Source organism: Strigops habroptila, chromosome 10, assembly GCF_004027225.2.
Source record: "Strigops habroptila isolate Jane chromosome 10, bStrHab1.2.pri, whole genome shotgun sequence".
In the NCBI taxonomy this organism is placed as follows: domain Eukaryota; kingdom Metazoa; phylum Chordata; class Aves; order Psittaciformes; family Psittacidae; genus Strigops; species Strigops habroptila.
In genome coordinates, this window is record NC_046359.1 from 30,176,392 (window position 1) to 30,193,303 (window position 16,912).

Consider the following 16,912-nt stretch of genomic DNA (forward strand, 5'->3'; position numbering starts at 1 on the left):
AAAGCAGTGACAAGCTATGGGGTTTTACTGTTTGAATAAGATGAAAAATGAATCCTGGAAATATTGACTGATTTCTCTCTCTTCTCCCTCACCCTACAGTAAGTGCTTTGGCAGGAGGCTTTGGGCTGGATGTCAGCCATAGGAAGTACTCAGCATGATCAGGAAGCTACTGTACGCAGTTTATTTCAGAGCAGGCTTCTGGGAACACAGGAAATGGAGGACCCACATTTAAAGGAAAAGCTGGGAGCTCTGCTTCAGCACTGCTCAGAGCTGAGGAGCCAGAAAGCTGGCAACAGTTGACCAGCTTCCACCCAGCACAGCCAGGCCCACCACCAGCAGGCATATTTCAGCCAGGGAACAGAACGACCTCAGCTACTGTTACTCATGAGAACGCTTACACTTTCTGGTGCTCCCTGCTACAGTGACACAAGCATGTGTTCTTTGGCCATCTGCTGTTTTGAGGCTGTGAAGCTCAGCGCTGTAGAAGACATTTCCTGGCCTGCAGTGGGTGGAGGAACACTTGTCTCCTGCTTGCACCCTCTGCCAAGCTGCCACATAGCCTGGTTAAGGCTGCAGGTCTGTGCTAACTGCAATATGTGAGCTCCCCATCGACACTACTCACACATTTTGGAACCGTCTGTTTCCCAGCACTGCATCCTGAAGGCCAATGCATCTATAAGGAGACTTAATACTGTGGAGGTAACAAACTGATGCCAGAGTAGGGAGGAGAATGCTTTCATCAAGGAACAGTGGCTTGTCTAAGCAGACCTTTGTGTCCCAGGTTCCTAACCTCATCCGCACAGTTCTTCAGCCAACTCTGGCAGTCTGGAGTGAACTATCACTATTTCAGGGTCCACACAAGCTCATGCTGGTTCCGTCAGGCATCACGTGGCCATGTGTTTTGTCTCTGCAGCATTTGTCACTAGCTGAAAGCTCTGCCCTGAAAGGACAGCTTGGCAGAGTGTTCCTTCTGCTACGCCAAGATCTGAAGCACAAAGGAAGGCTATAGCCCACCTTCCTGAAGCTTTCAGGCTTGCACATGAGCAGCATGGCCCCTTCTGCCCACAGGGTACCAGGCAAACCCAGTAAACAACCCAGTTGACTCTCTGTTTCTTCAGCCTTTTTTCACCTTTGCTGTAGTCTAAAGAAGCAGAGAAGCTTTTTGGGGCTTGACTGACACACAAAGGTTGAGCGAGGTTACTCACTGGCTCTGTCAGGCTGCTGTCTTTCTCCAAGAACTGTACAACACAGTATGCCAACTGTAGGAAGAAAATAGGGCAAGATTAATCTCAGGTACACTTGGGAAGCTCTAAAGTGCCACCACCACCTTAGGCTGGAAGTCACATTATGCCCTCCGCAGTGTGCGTGATGAGTGCAGTTGCAGCTCCAAATGAATCCAGTTCTGATGGCAAGTGAGGGCTCTAAGCCCAAGCAGGCAGGGCCTGAGCTCAGGACATTTGTGCAGCATAAAGAATAAAACTTAAGCCACGTAGAGCAGCCCCCAGCTAATACATTCAAATGCCAGCACAGCTGCACACAAAGGAAGGGACAAACCTGACTATCACAAGACCTGCTGCATAAAGCAAGGCTGGGAGAACAGACATCACTGCTCAGTACCCACACTTTTCACTTCCTAGCCCGGGTCCTGATCTTCTCTTCTATTATGTATTCCAGATTGCAATAAATTAATCTCTGTACCAGTCTCGCAGCCCAGCACACGGATTTTTGTTCGTATCTCGGTGGTGACTAAGAGCTGACACACACACTGATGACTGCAGCTCAGAATTTCACCTCTCGTTTCAGCAGGGCCCCAGTATTTCACAAAATTCCAGCACAGAAAGGCAAAGCAAGCCACAGCATTGTTAGCAGGAAATGGCAGGATACCCTCATATCAGCCAGTGGCAAAAAGCACACGTGTGGCCCAGGCACCAGAAGGCTGGGACCAACCATCACAGACAGGGACTAGTGCAGAGCCCAAAACATCTCAGAGCAAGCACTTTGTACACCATGGTCATGTAGCCCAGTGAATCCACAATTCTAGAATCAATGAGGTTGGAAAAGACCTTTAAGCTCACCTGATCCAACTGTTCCCCAGTACTGCCAAGGCCACCACTAACCCATGGCACTGAGGGCCTCGTCTACACGGTGTGTGAACACTTCCAGGGACGGTGACTCCAGCACTGCCCTGGGCAGCCTGTTCCAATGCCTGAGCACCCTTTGGGGAAGGAATTGTTCCCAATATCCAGTGTAAACCTCCCCTGGCTCAGCTTGAGGCTGCTTCCTCTCATACTATCCCTTGTTCCCTGGGAGAATAGACTGACCACCACCTCACTACAACCTCCTTTCAGGTAGATGTAGAGAACAACAAGGTCCCCCCCTGAGCCTTCCCGAGCCCTGAGGGATACCACTAGTGACCGGTCGCCTACTAGACGTGATGCCATTTACCACCACTCTTTGGGCTTGGCCATACAGCCAGTTTCCAGCCAACTGAAGAATCCACCTATCCAGGCTGTGAGCTGCCAATTTCTCCAGGAGAATGCTTTACTTAAGTCCAAATACACAATGTCCACAGCTGCTCCCTCATAACCAGGCAGGTCACCTTATTGTAGAAGGTTAGAGAATAGCTATAAGCAAACCTGAACAACAGCTTCTGAAAGACAGAACTTGAAGCACTTCTCACCTGTGGGTGGTAGACACTGAGAGACTTCACCTTGTGCAGCGGTAACAAGACTCTGATGAGGAACATCTTGTGCTCTTCCTTCAGAGGCAAAGCAAACCCATTGATTATACTGAGAAGAAACAAGAGTCTCATTAACAATCTTTACCCAGCAGAACACAGTATCTTTAACCTCAAAAGAATCAGTGGCTTGCCCTAGCTCTCACTAGTCACTTGGAGAAAGCACCCACCAGAAGTATGGTCATTGGGGCCCAACCTGAACACCATGCTCAGCAGGAGTGTCTACTTTATAGAACAGTGATACCAAATTAAACAAGTATTTCATTGTGTACAGAGACTTGGACAAAGCTACAAGGATTCAAAGGCACGCAACAAGAGGACCAGATTTCTCTCACAAACCAATGTAGGCCTTCCTCCTGTCAATAAGGTTTATTACCTGAGAAATAGATAAATAACTGTGAAAGAAAACTGCTAGAGAAGCCTCTCAGGGTCATAAATTAGCCCAAACAAGAACATGTAGTTAATTGGAAAGACTGAACACACATTCCAGTGTCCTTACCTAACAGAATTCCATAAAAGTATAAAACGAGTGGGGGTATTTCTCCCCAAATGACCACCACAAACCCCAGAGATCACTCCTCAAATCCCCAGCACCTGCGCTGCAGCCTTATCTACCCAAATCACATATGCAATGAGGAAAATGGGTGGGCATTTCATGGAATTATGATGAATATGTCTATAATTAAGGTATATAAGCTGTAAACTGTCTCTTCCTGGTGTGCGTGAGAGGCAGAGCAGTCCCCCATGCTCCCAGTACTGCGTCTGAGGAGAGGCTACCACATTTACTAACAGGCTGGAGAGTGTTTTCACTCTGTGCTTTGTCAGACTGACATCCCCTGGAAGAGGCGGCTCCTGCGAGGGCTGCTGAAGGAAGGCACTGCCAGCTCATGCAGCACACTCATGGGCCCTCTGGGACTTCCAGAAGTGCCCTTACCTTCCCAGGATCTCCAGCAGCTCTGCAATCCCATTGTGGTGCTCTGTTTCATAGATGAACCTAAAGAGAGGAGAAGAGAGAATGAGAGGTCATTACCGAATGCCGCATACAGTTTGATAAGCAAAAGGAAGGAAAACACACTGGAGATGGGGAGTTTCCTAGCAAATTAAGAGAACTCCAAGACAACAGGGCAAGATGTAGGAGACAGAAGCAAATAAATTCATGGCCCCCAGACCAGCTAAAGTTCACAGGTCCCAACATGTGTTATGATGTGCTGAAGACAGTGATATCACATCCTTGCTGCTCTCAAACACCGGTGAATGCTGTCCCTACCAGAGTAGTGTGACATAACTGAGTCACTTGGCTAATCACAGCATGGATCAGAGTGACACACAGCCTAGTGCCCCAAATTTCTCTCACTGACTGTCCCACTCACTCACTAGGCCAGTGACACCAAGAAACATCTCACCTGTAAAATATATTGTTGATCTGCCGCCTCACATACGCTCGCAGACCCAAGAACTTCCCATAGATCCTGTGCAGAATAGTCTTTAGGAAGTCTCGTTCTCTGGGGTCTTCACTGTCAAAGAGATCCAGCAGCTGTGGGGAGAGAAATTCAGTCAGTGTCTGCATGCTGCCTGCCGGGACAAAGCTAACAGCAACACAAGCTGGAACCAGCAGAAGCACCGTGATGGCCTGCACGCTCTACAAACCCGTGTTCCCCACCAGCTTTCCCCTGCAAGGCCTCAGTGCCCCTCTCCACCTGGACTATCAGTGATGAGCTCCAGGGACTACAGCTCACCCATACTCTTGCCCTGCACAGAGAATTCTGGCTGCTCCTTTAAGACTAGCAAAGGGAAAAAGAAAACCCACATCACCAAGCACCTGCTGCTGAAGCTGGACTGTTGTTCATGAACAACACCTTGACCAAAAGCTGCTGCATGTCCTTCATAAAGGTGGTGCACAGTGGCCGGGGCAAGGACTACTTACAGACAGTACAAACTTCTGGTCGATGTATTTCTTGGCTACGTTTGGTTGAAAATCAGGCGATTCCAGGAACCGGAGGAAGAACTCATACACCAGCTATGGGGAGAAGGAAAGATCACTCAGAAATCCCCCTGTCCTCTCACCAGTGTTTACTTCAGGTTTTAAATATTTTCCTTCTCCTTTAGGATGTGGGAAAGGGCTGGGAAGCCTGAATGGGAGCACAGAAAACACAGGAACCCATTTCCCCACTCAGTAGGATCAGCTCGGCTGCCCTTGCTCTGATGGTGGCTCATAACTGCTCCAGAGGCTTGGAGCAACCTGCTCTAGTGGAAGGTGTCCCTGCCCATGGCAGGGGGTTGGAACTGGATGAGCTTTAAGGTCCCTTCCAACCCAAACCATTCCAGGATTCTATGATTCCGTGTCTTTCTGGTCAAATGTTTGCCCCCAGTTAATGCAACTGAATTATACACACATACAGGAGATGTCAGCAGGTGCAAGCACAGGCTTTGCTTTGGCACCAAGCAGTCCTCTTCCTCCATGTACCTCCCATGGAGTTGGGCAAGGAGAGGACCACTGAAGCAGACAGGGGTGCTGTCTCCAAAGCTACTGAAGTCCAGAGGAAGACTCTTGAGCCTTCGGGAGGGACATTACCGCTGCTGGGATTGCTTCTTACACAGGCAATACAGCACAACTCCCTCCCTCTCGGTCAAGTGTTCACTCCCAGCCTACCTCAGGGCCATGTGGAACTACAGCCATCTGCAGGTGAACGTGGCACACAGCCATGAGCCTGTTTCCAGGACACCCCTGCTGCCTGCATTGCCTACAAGCCACCTCTGACCCACGGGTGTCAGGCCTGGCCTCTCCTGGTCCCCACACCAGGACCCCTTGCAGGCAGCAGCACTACATGGACTCCTGACTCCCTGAAGATGCCTTCACCAGATCTGTATCCCCCCTCCTCCTCACCTGCAGGTGTGGCCAGGCAGCCTCTAGTGTAGGCTCATCTTCCTCAGGGTCAAACTCCGCGCCTGTGGGATTGGATGATGGCGGGAGCGTCCGGAAGAGGTTCACTGAAAACTGAGGTGAGTGAAAAGGTGTGTGAGTAACAGCCCTGCACCTCATGATGGTGTTCCCCATAGCTAACCCCTCACTGCAGAGCAACAGACTGTGATCTGCCATAGCTGTGCCCACAAACAGATCCCTCTCTAGAGGCTGTAGAGTTACAGTCTGCATATGAACTCTGCAAGTGTAGTCTGTGCCAGAGACAAGAGCTTCCACCTCCCCTAACACCAGGCAGTGTCACCTTCTCCCTCTGCTTCTTCTCCTTCTGTGGCTGGGCAGATAATAAAGAATGGGTAGGACTGGGATCACACTCCTCTCTGACAAATCCCTATCCATTCCTCCCCCCTCAGTTTCTGAACAGTCCCTATTTCTTAGACACACACACGTAGTAGCCCTATGCCCTACCATGATAACAGCTTCAGGATAGATGGCCTCAGTGACAACATCACGGTTGTGTGTGATGTATTCCACCATCTCGTTGAGACCTGCTCGCTTCACCTCCTTGAACTTCAGGTCACTGAGGGGGTCAGAAATGAAGTCAAAAAGCACGCAGCACTGCCGCAGCTTCTGGATGAAAAGCTCTTCTCGTTCATGTGGAGGAGCATCTGTCAGAGAGAGCAGGAACGCCTTGGAGATAGGAAGAACATCTTCCTGGCTTGCCCAGGAATCGGTGTGGTTTGCTCCCTGTCCTGCATTTCCCCTCCCCTGCCACAGTCCCCCTTGAGCTGGTGGAGGAAGAGGGAGAGGCAGCGTTAACCCTGCTATGGAGATGGGACAGTGGAGGCAGGGGGATTGCAAGGCCTCTGGAGCAACTACCCTGTAAGGCAATATCAAACATGGTAACTGTTTCTGATCTGACAAGCATTGATCCCTTCCCAGTACAAGGTACACTAGAGAAAGAACTAACTCCCACCACAGACCAGTGACAGCCATGCCCTGCACCCCACAGTCACAAAGGGAGCAGGCTAACCCTCTTCCCAGAGAGCAGCCCAGAAGAGAGGGGTCAAGCTGGCAGAGGCCCTGCATTAACAGCATTCTCTTTTTTATATGTTGCCACTATGCAACTATGGACTGCAAAGGCCAATCAGGCAAACTTAACCTCTTGCTTGCAGAGTGGCTGCTGAGCTGCAAGGCAGTTGCTTACCACTGCCCACAGAAACTGCCTGTTTCTGTGGGCAATGTCAGCAAAGGGTCTGTCTGAGTGACTGCTGAAAATGCTTTCTCCTTGTTCACACTTAAGTCATGTTTAATTGCACCATTATGTAGACTAACTGCTAATGCTGAGTAATTGCCCGAAGGTGGACAAGTTCAATAGCACTACCACAATCTGCAATGGAAACACAAGGAGGAGGAGGAGGAGGAGGAGGTCTGGTCCTCTCCAGGGAATGGGTGGATGTAGAAACAAGAGACTGTGCAAGGGTCTCTGCACTTCACCACCTTCCTGCACAACCTGCTGAAGAATCTGAGGCAATCCTAAGCACATATAAACACAAGGGTTTAAATCAGTTCAAGTGGGAAGTAGTGAATTCACATTGAGCATGCTCTTTTCCTTTGAGGCTATCCATCATTGATCCTCAACCCACCACCAAGCCAAGCACCTTTCCCAGAACCATCGTGGCTGCACTGCTGGCAGGATGCTGCCAGGGTCACTTTGGGAAGAGCTGTTACACCACCAAAGTCTGCCTGCAGCAGGCATTGCTTGTCATGCAGGTCAACCCCACTGGGCAGTTTCCTTACCTTTAAGGGCTGGGAGCTTTTGGAGTTCCCGGTTTTTGCTCAGATTGAAGCGGGAAGAGCTGTGCCTGCGCTCCTTCTTCACAATCTGGGGTCCCCCTGAGTACTTGATCTTATTCAGCTGGGTGGGGGGGGGAGCACTGTTACTGGGCCGCTTATTCGAAGTTGGCGGCTGCTGCTGCTGCTGCTGCTGCTGCTGTTCCTGAGAAGAGAATAAAACAACCCGTAAGCTTTCAGCTACGAGCCTCATGAGCCATCAGACACCGTCAGCATCTTGCACTGAAGAAACCAGGCATGTTTTTCACTGATGCACTTGCAGTTTGGTGCATCTCACCTGCTCCTGCAGGGCTCCAGCCCCGCTGGTTGCATTTGTACCGTACCTGCAAAGTGAGCATCAGTTTTACTCATGGCTGTGAGGCACCACAAAGGCACCAGAGCTTCATGGCACAGTGGCTGCTAGGGATATGGACAGCAAATCCATGCCTTGCAACAAGTTAGAGGAGCTTGTTGTCACAAAAAAAAGCAGAAATAAGAACTTTCTGTGGCCCAAACAGAAATCTGAGTGTGTCATTGCCCCCGATCACAGCACTGTACAGCACACAGCAAACAAGTTCTGAAAACTAGCAAGTTGCTCCTTATCCTTGTGCAGGGAACCACCTGGGTAAAGCAAAGCAGCAGGTAGTAGAGAGCAGACATGATGGCCCTGGGAAGGCAACAGTGAATGCCACTAAGATCACTGCTGCACTCACAGACGAGGAGCCTACGAGCCACACAGGCCATACCCAAACCTTAGGCTTTCCCAACCCGCCCTGGCTGCTCCCTCCATCTCCACCTTGTCTCAGCCCTGCTGCTGTCTGGGCTTCATCTGCCTTTTCCACATCAGGCCTTTTAGCCACACAAACTTCTTACCTGCTTTCTCCTCTCTCACTTACAGAGACATTTTATTATTTCCAGCAGGTGACAAGAAACTCAAGCTAATGTTGGCTCAGCTCAGCTCTGTTCTTACCTCGCTGAAGCTCTGTTGGTTCCAGTCCCACTTGGGCCATAAGGGCTCAGTAACTGACCCTTTAACACAACACCGACCCAACTCATGGAAAACTTAACGTGGAAGAGGGCAATGACCCAGCAGGAAGCCTATAGCAGAGGGCTCAGCTGCAGACAGCACACAGCGTACCCTGGCCCTGCTGTGTGAGCCCAGCAGTGTTCCCTTCCTCAGCTCTGCCCCATCCTTCCCACTGGTGCACAAAGCCAAGGAGTTGCAGAGTGAACCTGTTTAGAACACAACAGGGATAGTGCAATGGATGGGGAGCAGAAGTGGGTGAAATCCTTGGACATCACCTCCCTCTTCCCCCATGAACTCCCAGCTGCCACATACAGCACAGCAAGACAAACACACCCCTCGAGAACACCAATTCTGAGGGAGAGCACCAGCAGTGCAGAAGCTCATTAGAGCTCTCCTCCAAATGAGATATGGCCAGTCTCCTCCCGTGAGCAGCAGCTGAGCTGCAGCTTACCCTGCACAGTCCTTACCCTGAGCTGAGGCCTGATGGTTTCCAAAGAGGTGAAGCACAGCACCACAGTGCAAGAGTTACTGTACCCACAGCACACAGGGAGACAGCAAGGTGGGAATAGGGAAAGCTGCCTACAAGGAGACACTGCTCTACAGATCCTGATCCGTAGAGTGCAAAGACTCCCTGTGCAAAACAGTGCCTACCACAAAACACCAAGTGTTTTGTCAAGCCCTTACTTTGAACCACAAATTAGAAATATTTTGTTCTGGTCTGGCTCTGCTTGGAGGAAATCTTAAGGGGTTCTGATTCATGCTCAACTCCAAGCCAACACTGGGAAAGACAAGAAGATTTGAACTCTCTTCAGTTTAGGTTTGATCTGATTCTTTTCATGGAGCAGCACTGTTCCACAATGAGGAGGGAGCAAGATGAGGTTGTGATGAAAACAGCTGTGTCTGTCAGACAAAGCAGGCCCAGACTACAAACTGGAGGCAACATATCCTGAACAGTGGTCTCAACTCAGTTAAGTCAGGCTGAATCCTTGTTGACAACCTTACAAGAGTGACTTGTTCATTCCTCGCCCTGAATATTTGGGAACCAGGGCTGCATTAGACACTCAAATATTGCCCAGATGCTTTTTGGAAAGCTAGTCCTCCAGATCAGTCTGCTTCCACAGGGAATAAAGGCAAAATCTGAATGATGAGAAAAGGTGGTACAGAGGGAAACAAAAGCAGCAGCAGCCTCCTCATGGGGAACACTGATGGAACCAGGACACCTGGGTGCTCTGAGCTGCCAGGACACGCCTGTGCACTCCCCACCTGCCCAGAAGCGCCACAGGTAGAGTTCTGAGCATGGTGTGTGTACCCCGGGCTAACAGGCTGTGGCCACACTGCCTTCATCAGGGCTCTAGAAAAGTCCTTGCCACCAGCTTCCACAGCCTTCAACAGCTGAAGGCATGAAGAGAGACAAAGCACAGCTTCAGGTTTAGCTGCTACAGAACTATTTAAGAAACAGAAATACACATGCAAAAATCACACAACTGAGTTTGGTAGAGAAAATCCAATGATGGGAGAAGAGCTGCAGTGCTCAGAGGCATTTAGAATAGGTTTCAGGATAGGTTGCTTCTATATGGACTTTCCAGCATCAAGCTTAATACTTGCTTTCAGGAAGTGCTTCCTGTGGCAGGCCTGCTCTCCTTCTGCCTTCAACACCTCCTACCTTGGCCTCAGGAATCCAAAGAGGTTTAAGTTTCCCAACACTTTCTTCTCTGAAGTTTCCACCCCTGAAAACACAGCAGACTTCTAAAGTGGAAAGCTTTTCTCTTAATGCACAGCTATCAACCTCACAGACTGCATCCCTGACACCAGCACCAGGTGACCACTCCACGGCTGCAGCATACCTACTTGACGAGGCTCAGTGCCCTTGACAGGCAGGGCTCAGGCTCACCCCACCACAGCAAGGCTTGGGAGAACACGGTTTGCCTGTGTGGAGCTGCCCAGAGAACAGAGCAGCAGCCCCACCTCACCTGCTGCAGTGGAGCAGCTACTCCTGCCAACAGCCCCAGTTGCAACCACGTTCAAACACCCCCAAGCACCGGCTCCCTGGCTCCACAGTGCTTCCTCCCCACCGGTTCCCACCATCTCTCCTCCCCTTGCTAGGAACTTGCTGGCACATGTCAATGAGCCCCAGGCCCTGGGCTTGCTCTGTGCCATTTCTCTTCACCCTGGGCTCCCAAGGACAGAGACCCTCTTCCCCCCCAGCCACCCGGAGCTGTGCCAGCCTCTCCTCTGCTCTCCTGCCCGCGTATGACCTCACCTCTGCAGGCTCTCCTCCCACAGCTGGGTGCATCGCCACTGGGAAAGCCCTTCTGCCTCACTGGTCCCTTGAGCATCCCCCGCTTGCTAAGCTCCTCAGCCCAGATCTGCTCTCAGCTCCTCCTCCTCCTCAGATGACTCTTCCCTTCCCATCCCTCAAGTCAGTACCTGCTCTCTTTGTCTGCTGTTACACAGCTCCCTATTAAAAGCCAGCTCTCCGCCTCACAAGTAACATCAACACACTGTAACGCCTGTCTCTGAATAATGAATTTCAGGTACCGCAGTAACAAGCCCCATGGAGATATCTGCAAAACACGTAATACAGCGGCTCAGCGAAAAGGAGCACCCTCTCCCAGAGCTGCAGATCTCATCAGCGAGGCTCCAAGCTGCCCTCCAGGCTGCAGAGCAACTCCTCTTTACTGCTGCTGCTAATCCCTGCTCCCACTTCCAGGTCATTAACTCTCCTCCCCACCCAGCTGCCTCTCCCAAGCTTTTTGGTCAGGAGGAGTAACTCTTTCTCATCCTCTCATTCAATCTGCCCTGGTCTCTGATATTATTTCTTTCTTTTTTTGCCATAAACAGCCACTCAGAAATTCTCTCCATTCATATTTTCATCATTTTCCAGAGGGAATGAACTAAACAAACCTTTTTATCTCCCATTCCCTGCTCTCATGATTTCCTCCTCTGCTCCTGTCTCTTCCTGAGTATACTGCCCCCCCACCTTCCCCTCCAAAGCCAGGGGTGGCCTAGCTCTGCTGGCTCTTCACCTCAGACGGCTTCACTCTAAGATGGGCATCTAAAAGAGCAATGCACTACCCCTGTACTTAGGAGGGAACTCAAACACTTGTCTTCCCTCGTGGGGATGCGTCTGCTTTTGAACATATCTGTCCTTCCAGATCAGCTCCACTAAAAGCTCCTTCAGTGCAGAGAACAAAGCACTCTGCTTAAGGGTTTCTGGACTGGCTCCGAGCCTCTTCATCTCCCTCAGCCATAGGGAGATCCCCATAGGAGGTCCTTGTCTGCTGCACTTGCTCAGGTGTGTCAAACCAGAGCTGCTCTTCAACAAACTACTCATTCCACCAGCCAGACGACTTGCCTGCAAAACAAGTCACAGCTTTCTGGACCAGGATAAATTAGGGCTCCAAGGAGCAGAGAGGAAAGTGCATACTGGAAAAGGGCTACCCAAATGCTGTTCTCCTGCTGCAAGCCCATTAAGTACCTATTGTGATCTGAAGAAAAAAGACAATTCTCTTTGGTGCACGCAACTTTCACCCTAAAAAAGGCAACCAAGCAACCGTAACTCCATGGAGGAATTTACAGGGCACAAAAGTCTCACAATGGCATTAGAGGCACCCAGGCTCAGCCCATCAACCCCACCAGGCAACACCACTCCCGGTGCTTCATGAGTCAAACCACCTCCTGCTTCTGACACAAGGAGTCTCTCTCTCAGCACACATTACCTAATTCTTCACAGTCCCCCAATGTGAAAGTCAAAATACCTTTCTGTTCTTCCTGAAGAGCAGGAAAATCGCATTCAAACTGGCATACATTTCTTCTTATCAAGCAAAGAGCTCTCTTCCATTCTGCACAGAGTAGTCCAGAGACAGGAAAGCACCCAGAGGAAACAAACTTCACTGCAAGCTCAACAGGGAAAGGGAGACCAGTGGCAGTGTGCACTGCAGAGGTGGCTCCTTTCTGCTCTGCTCTCTGTTCCTATGATCAAAGGAGACCCAGCTGTCCATCTTCAAGAAGGGCTGGATTTTCTTTGGAGTATGAGGAAGTGGCTGCATATGTTTTGTGGGAGGGAAGGTTAGACGCATCACTTCTAAGTCTCTCCTGCGCCCAGGCATGACCAGACGTTACGTGCCATCTCAGGTCGCAGAAGGAAGCTCGTAGCTTGCACTACTCTTCCTTTCTTACTGCACCATTTGTAACCAGGAGAGCAGCAGCACAGTGCTGATGTGGATGGGGACATCAGTGCTCTGCTCTGGTGGCTATCCATCCGTCACCCTTGCATTGCAAGCCCTAGGCTTCCCTTCCTCTCCCCAGAGCTGTGAGCTCAGCAGCCAGAGAGTGCCAAATAAATAAAAGGTAAGCCTGACCCCATGATGCCAGTGCAGGAGTCCTCGCACTTCCTCAGAGCTGGCAGACAGCTCACCCAGCAAGCGGTTTTCAGCTGTACACACGAAATGAGATGGGCAGAGGCCAATATCAGGGTGGAATGTAAAACCAGGATCATCTGCAAAACTGCTACCTGCTCCAAGGCGAGCAAACTCAGCTTCTCATTTCTTGCTGGCCATGTGGCAGGTTGGGCACAAGCACAGCTTGGACCCTGAAACCCAGTGGCTGGTAACAGAGATGTTTTCTGAGGCTCTGCAACACAGGTCTGTGCTTTGAAGGAGACTCTAAAATGACCTTTTCTTGACAACAACCACCCCACTGAACTACAGATATCTTCTTCTTCATTAGCCTTCCATGTCTCCTATCCCCAGTCTTCCACACTACAAGTGCAATGTGTTCCAGACAAGACTGGAGCACAGAGACTTCTATGGGCACAGAAGTGGCACAGCTCGCTTGCCAAATTGTAGTATTAATAAATAAATGACCCACCCCCCACATGCATGCTCCCTTGGACACACATACAACACTCTTCAGAGCCCAGTCTCAAAATCCACAGCCATGCTGGTTTTGAGCACTGGACATACTCACATCTACCAGAAAAGTTCTAGTTTACCTGAATTTTGCTAAGCAAAATTTTGATAAGCACAGCTTATCATGTTACCACGTTCTGCTGAGGCCATTCTAACACATCCAGCTGGGCAACATCAAACCGGGAGTGAAAAAGACTCTGCACAGCTGGGAATACCGACTGTGCCTTCTTGTGAGTAATGTGCTCAGCAACAAGGCTGTTCTATCGAAGAGCCATTTCATCTCCAGCAGTTTACCTCTATACTTTCACGTGTCCTACCCATTCCTTCCTAGTATCACTCCCCCAGAAAACACCTCAGAAGAACATGTTCCTTTCCTATTGCTCCTCACAAACTCCCACTCTGACACAAGGTGTCAACAGAGTTTATTGTGCTTTGCTCTGACAGGAGCAAGGAAGATGCTCCCGTCTGTCAGGCTTCTTCCTTCTTGATAACTGTGGCTCTTTCCTCTCTGCAGCCACCTCTGTCACCCTGTGCACACCTCTGTGAGCAGCGCTCACCATCAGCTCCATGCCGAACTTCTTTGTGCAAGGCTGTAGGGCATGAGACTCGTCTTCCATAGCCATCATTCCCTCTGGGACAAGTTCCCAGGGGAACTAACTTCATCTTAACTTTAGTCTTGGCTACCGTTTTCTCTGCTTCCTTACAATCCCAGTGACACACGTTATCTGGCAGAGCAGCGTGGAGCAGCTAGAACTAAAGACGTTATTCCTCCTCACGCACACTGCTGCATCCGAGGAGAAAGCCTTACCTCTTCTGAATTCTCTGCCCCGCCATCCTTCCCGCCACCGCTGCTGCCAGCCTTTGTGGTGCTTTTGGTGGACTTCGGGGACTCCTGAAACGATGAGAAGACGTTCAGAGAACATTTCACCTTGTGCAGAATCACGGCATCTCTTTGCGGAGTTCAGCGGCGCGCTGCCACAGGCCCACCCCACCGCAGCTCCGGGCCCTCGCTCCCGGCCCTTCTCCCCTCAGAACGGTGATGACCGAACCCCTGCCCGTCCCGATCCCCTCCGGGCGGCAGGGCGCCGCGCCCGCCCAGCCCTTCCCCGGGGCTGCCCACCGCAGCTACAAGGTGCGCGGACACCCCCAGGGCCGCAGCGGGTGAGCGTGGCCCGGCCCGCGCGGAGCGGCGGCTGAGGTAGATGCGCGGGGCCGGGGCGCGGGTGTGGCCGTACCTCCCGCACAGGGGGCATCGCCGCGCCGCGCCGAGCCGCGCCGCGCCCGCCGGGAGCACGGAAAGCGGAGGGGGGGGTGATGGTGGCCCGGGTGCCACCGGTACCGACGCGCGCCCCCGCCGCCCTCCTGCACCACCCGCCCCGCCCGCCCCGCGCGCCCCCGCCCCCTGCCGGCCGCAGCCCCGCGCGCGCGCGCGCCCCCGCCCGAGGGTCCGCGCTGAGGGATACAGGCCGCGGGCAGCGAGGGCAGCGGGCGCGGGCGAGCGGGCACCGGGTCAACGCCCGACGGGAGAGCCGGGGGGGGGACACCCCCGCCGCCCAGCCCAGCCCAGCCCAGCCCTGCCCTGCCCTGCCCATCCCGCCCCGCCGCACCTTCTCCTTCTTCAGCTTGCAGGGCATGATGAGCGCTGGGCCCCGGCCGCTCCGCGCCCCGCCGCCGCCGCCTGCGCCCGGGCCCGGCCACAGCGCCCCGCTCCCATTGGGCCAGCCGCGCCGCTCTGCCTATCAACAGCCGCCGCTGCCGCCGTGCGGCGCTGACGCAGCGCAGCGGATTTTTCTCATTGGCCGAGCCGCGCACGGAACGCCCCCCGGGGGGCGGTGCGAGGCGGGGCTGCGGGAGAGCCGCTCTTCCGGGGCAGCGCGGCCCCGGTGGCGCCTTGGGGTCCCTCACCGGGAAGCGGGTTTAGGGCCGTGCCGAGCGGGGACCGAGTTCTGCGGTGAGCCCCGGGGCGAGGCGCCGGGCAGCTGCCCGGGGCTCCCTGGTCCCTGGCTGGAGGCCTTGCGCGGTGGCGGCCTGCGCCCTGGAAAGAAGAACATGGACCCTGTGAGGTGGCTGCAGGAGCTGTGCCCCACCTTGGTGGGGTCGAGGGCACCCTCAGCAAGTCGGCACGCTGGAGGGAAGGGATGGGATCCAGTGGGACCTGGACAGGCTGGAGAGGTGGGACCGTGTGAATATCACGGAGTTCAACAAAGCCAAGTGCAAGGTCCTGCCCCTGGGTTGGGGCAATCCCAGCACAGACACAGGCTGGGGGAGACTGGATGGAGCAGCCCTGAGAAGGACTTGGCGGTGTTGGGTGACGAGAGACTTCCCATGACCCAGCTTCAGTGTGTGCCTGTGCCCAGAAAGCGGCCGTATGCTGGGCTGCATCCCCAGCAGCGTGACCAGCAGGTCGAGGGAGGGGATTCTCCCCCTCTGCTCCGCTCTGGGGAGACCCCCCCTGCAGTCCTGTGTCCAGCTCTGGGGCAACAACACAAGAGGGACGTGGGGCTGTTGGAGTGAGCCCAGAGGAGGCCACAGAGATGCTCCGAGGGCTGGAGCAGCTCTGCTCTGGAGACAGGCTGAGAGAGCTGGGCTGGTTCAGCCTGGAGAAGAGAAGGCTCCTTAAGGGGAGACCTTAGAGCAGCTTCCAGTGCCTAAAGGGGCTGACAAGAAATCTGGAGAGGGGCTTTTGACAAGGGCCTGTAGGGACAGGACAAGGGGGAATGGCTTTAACCTGACAGAGGGAGGTGCTGGAAAAGGACCTCGGGAAGCTCCTGCTCTATCGGATGCAGGCAGGGCGAGCAGGGGCCCTGAGCATCATAAAATGCTGTGGGGCAAGGGGGGGGCATCGGAGGGTACCTGGGGCATCAGGAGCTATGGGGGGCAGGGGGAGCACTCTTTGGGGAGCATCATGGGCAGCAGTGCTGCTGGAAGGCTCAGTAGGTCAGGAGCATTGGAGGGGTCAAAGGGGCAGGAAATAGTTGAGGTATGCCTTGGGTTAGGGTCACTGGGAGTCAATAGGCAGGAATTCAGAGGGACAGGGGGAGCTCCAGTAGGATGGCAGCCGTGCTGGGCGCTTTGTGGGGAGCTGCCAGAGGTTAGGGGAGCATTGATGGGCAAAAGGGATGGTGGTGCAGTGGGTGCAAGGCAAAGGGGGGCCAGTGGGGGGCAGGCCTGTCCCACATCAAGCCCCTGCTGCCCACAGGTCTGGAAGGACTTGTGCCACAAGCACCCCATCAGGCTGCACCAAGGCATGAAGACCTACCTCCTCACGGAGCTGCCCCCTCGGGGAGCGTCCTGGACACCTCGGGGTGTCCCCACATGCGGGGCTGCCCAGCAAGGCGGTGCTGAGCCTGACCTTGGGTCCTGTGCTTACGCCTGGCTGGAGATCCTGATGTTCCCTAGTCAGCACAACCCCTGCCTGCTATCTGCTAGTTTCCCTAGCCGACAGCAGACACAGAGCTGACAGTTTCAGTGTGTGCTAGCGCTGCCTT

The 16,912-nt window shown here is 53.1% G+C and overlaps 1 protein-coding gene across 4 annotated transcripts in view; it reads right to left on the reverse strand.

The window, feature by feature from the left end:
- PPP2R5D (protein phosphatase 2 regulatory subunit B'delta) overlaps nucleotides 1-15,195 on the reverse strand; it is a 25,401-nt gene extending 10,206 nt beyond the window's left edge. The window contains exons 1-10 of one of the 4 annotated variants that reach the window (XM_030499272.1): nucleotides 15,032-15,195; nucleotides 14,233-14,316; nucleotides 7,455-7,653; nucleotides 6,123-6,322; nucleotides 5,622-5,732; nucleotides 4,662-4,754; nucleotides 4,141-4,271; nucleotides 3,672-3,731; nucleotides 2,681-2,789; nucleotides 1,206-1,259 (exon numbers count right to left, since the gene is read on the reverse strand). In XM_030499272.1, coding sequence (XP_030355132.1) covers nucleotides 1,206-1,259; nucleotides 2,681-2,789; nucleotides 3,672-3,731; nucleotides 4,141-4,271; nucleotides 4,662-4,754; nucleotides 5,622-5,732; nucleotides 6,123-6,322; nucleotides 7,455-7,653; nucleotides 14,233-14,316; nucleotides 15,032-15,058 — 1,068 coding nt within the window. In that variant the 5' untranslated portion in view covers nucleotides 15,059-15,195. Of the gene's footprint in view, nucleotides 1-1,205; nucleotides 1,260-2,680; nucleotides 2,790-3,671; nucleotides 3,732-4,140; nucleotides 4,272-4,661; nucleotides 4,755-5,621; nucleotides 5,733-6,122; nucleotides 6,323-7,454; nucleotides 7,654-14,232; nucleotides 14,317-14,659; nucleotides 14,736-15,031 lie in introns of those variants that run through there. The other 3 variants (XM_030499273.1, XM_030499275.1, XM_030499274.1) reach the window with 3 other exon arrangements.
- Nucleotides 15,196-16,912: the final 1,717 nt, after the last annotated feature.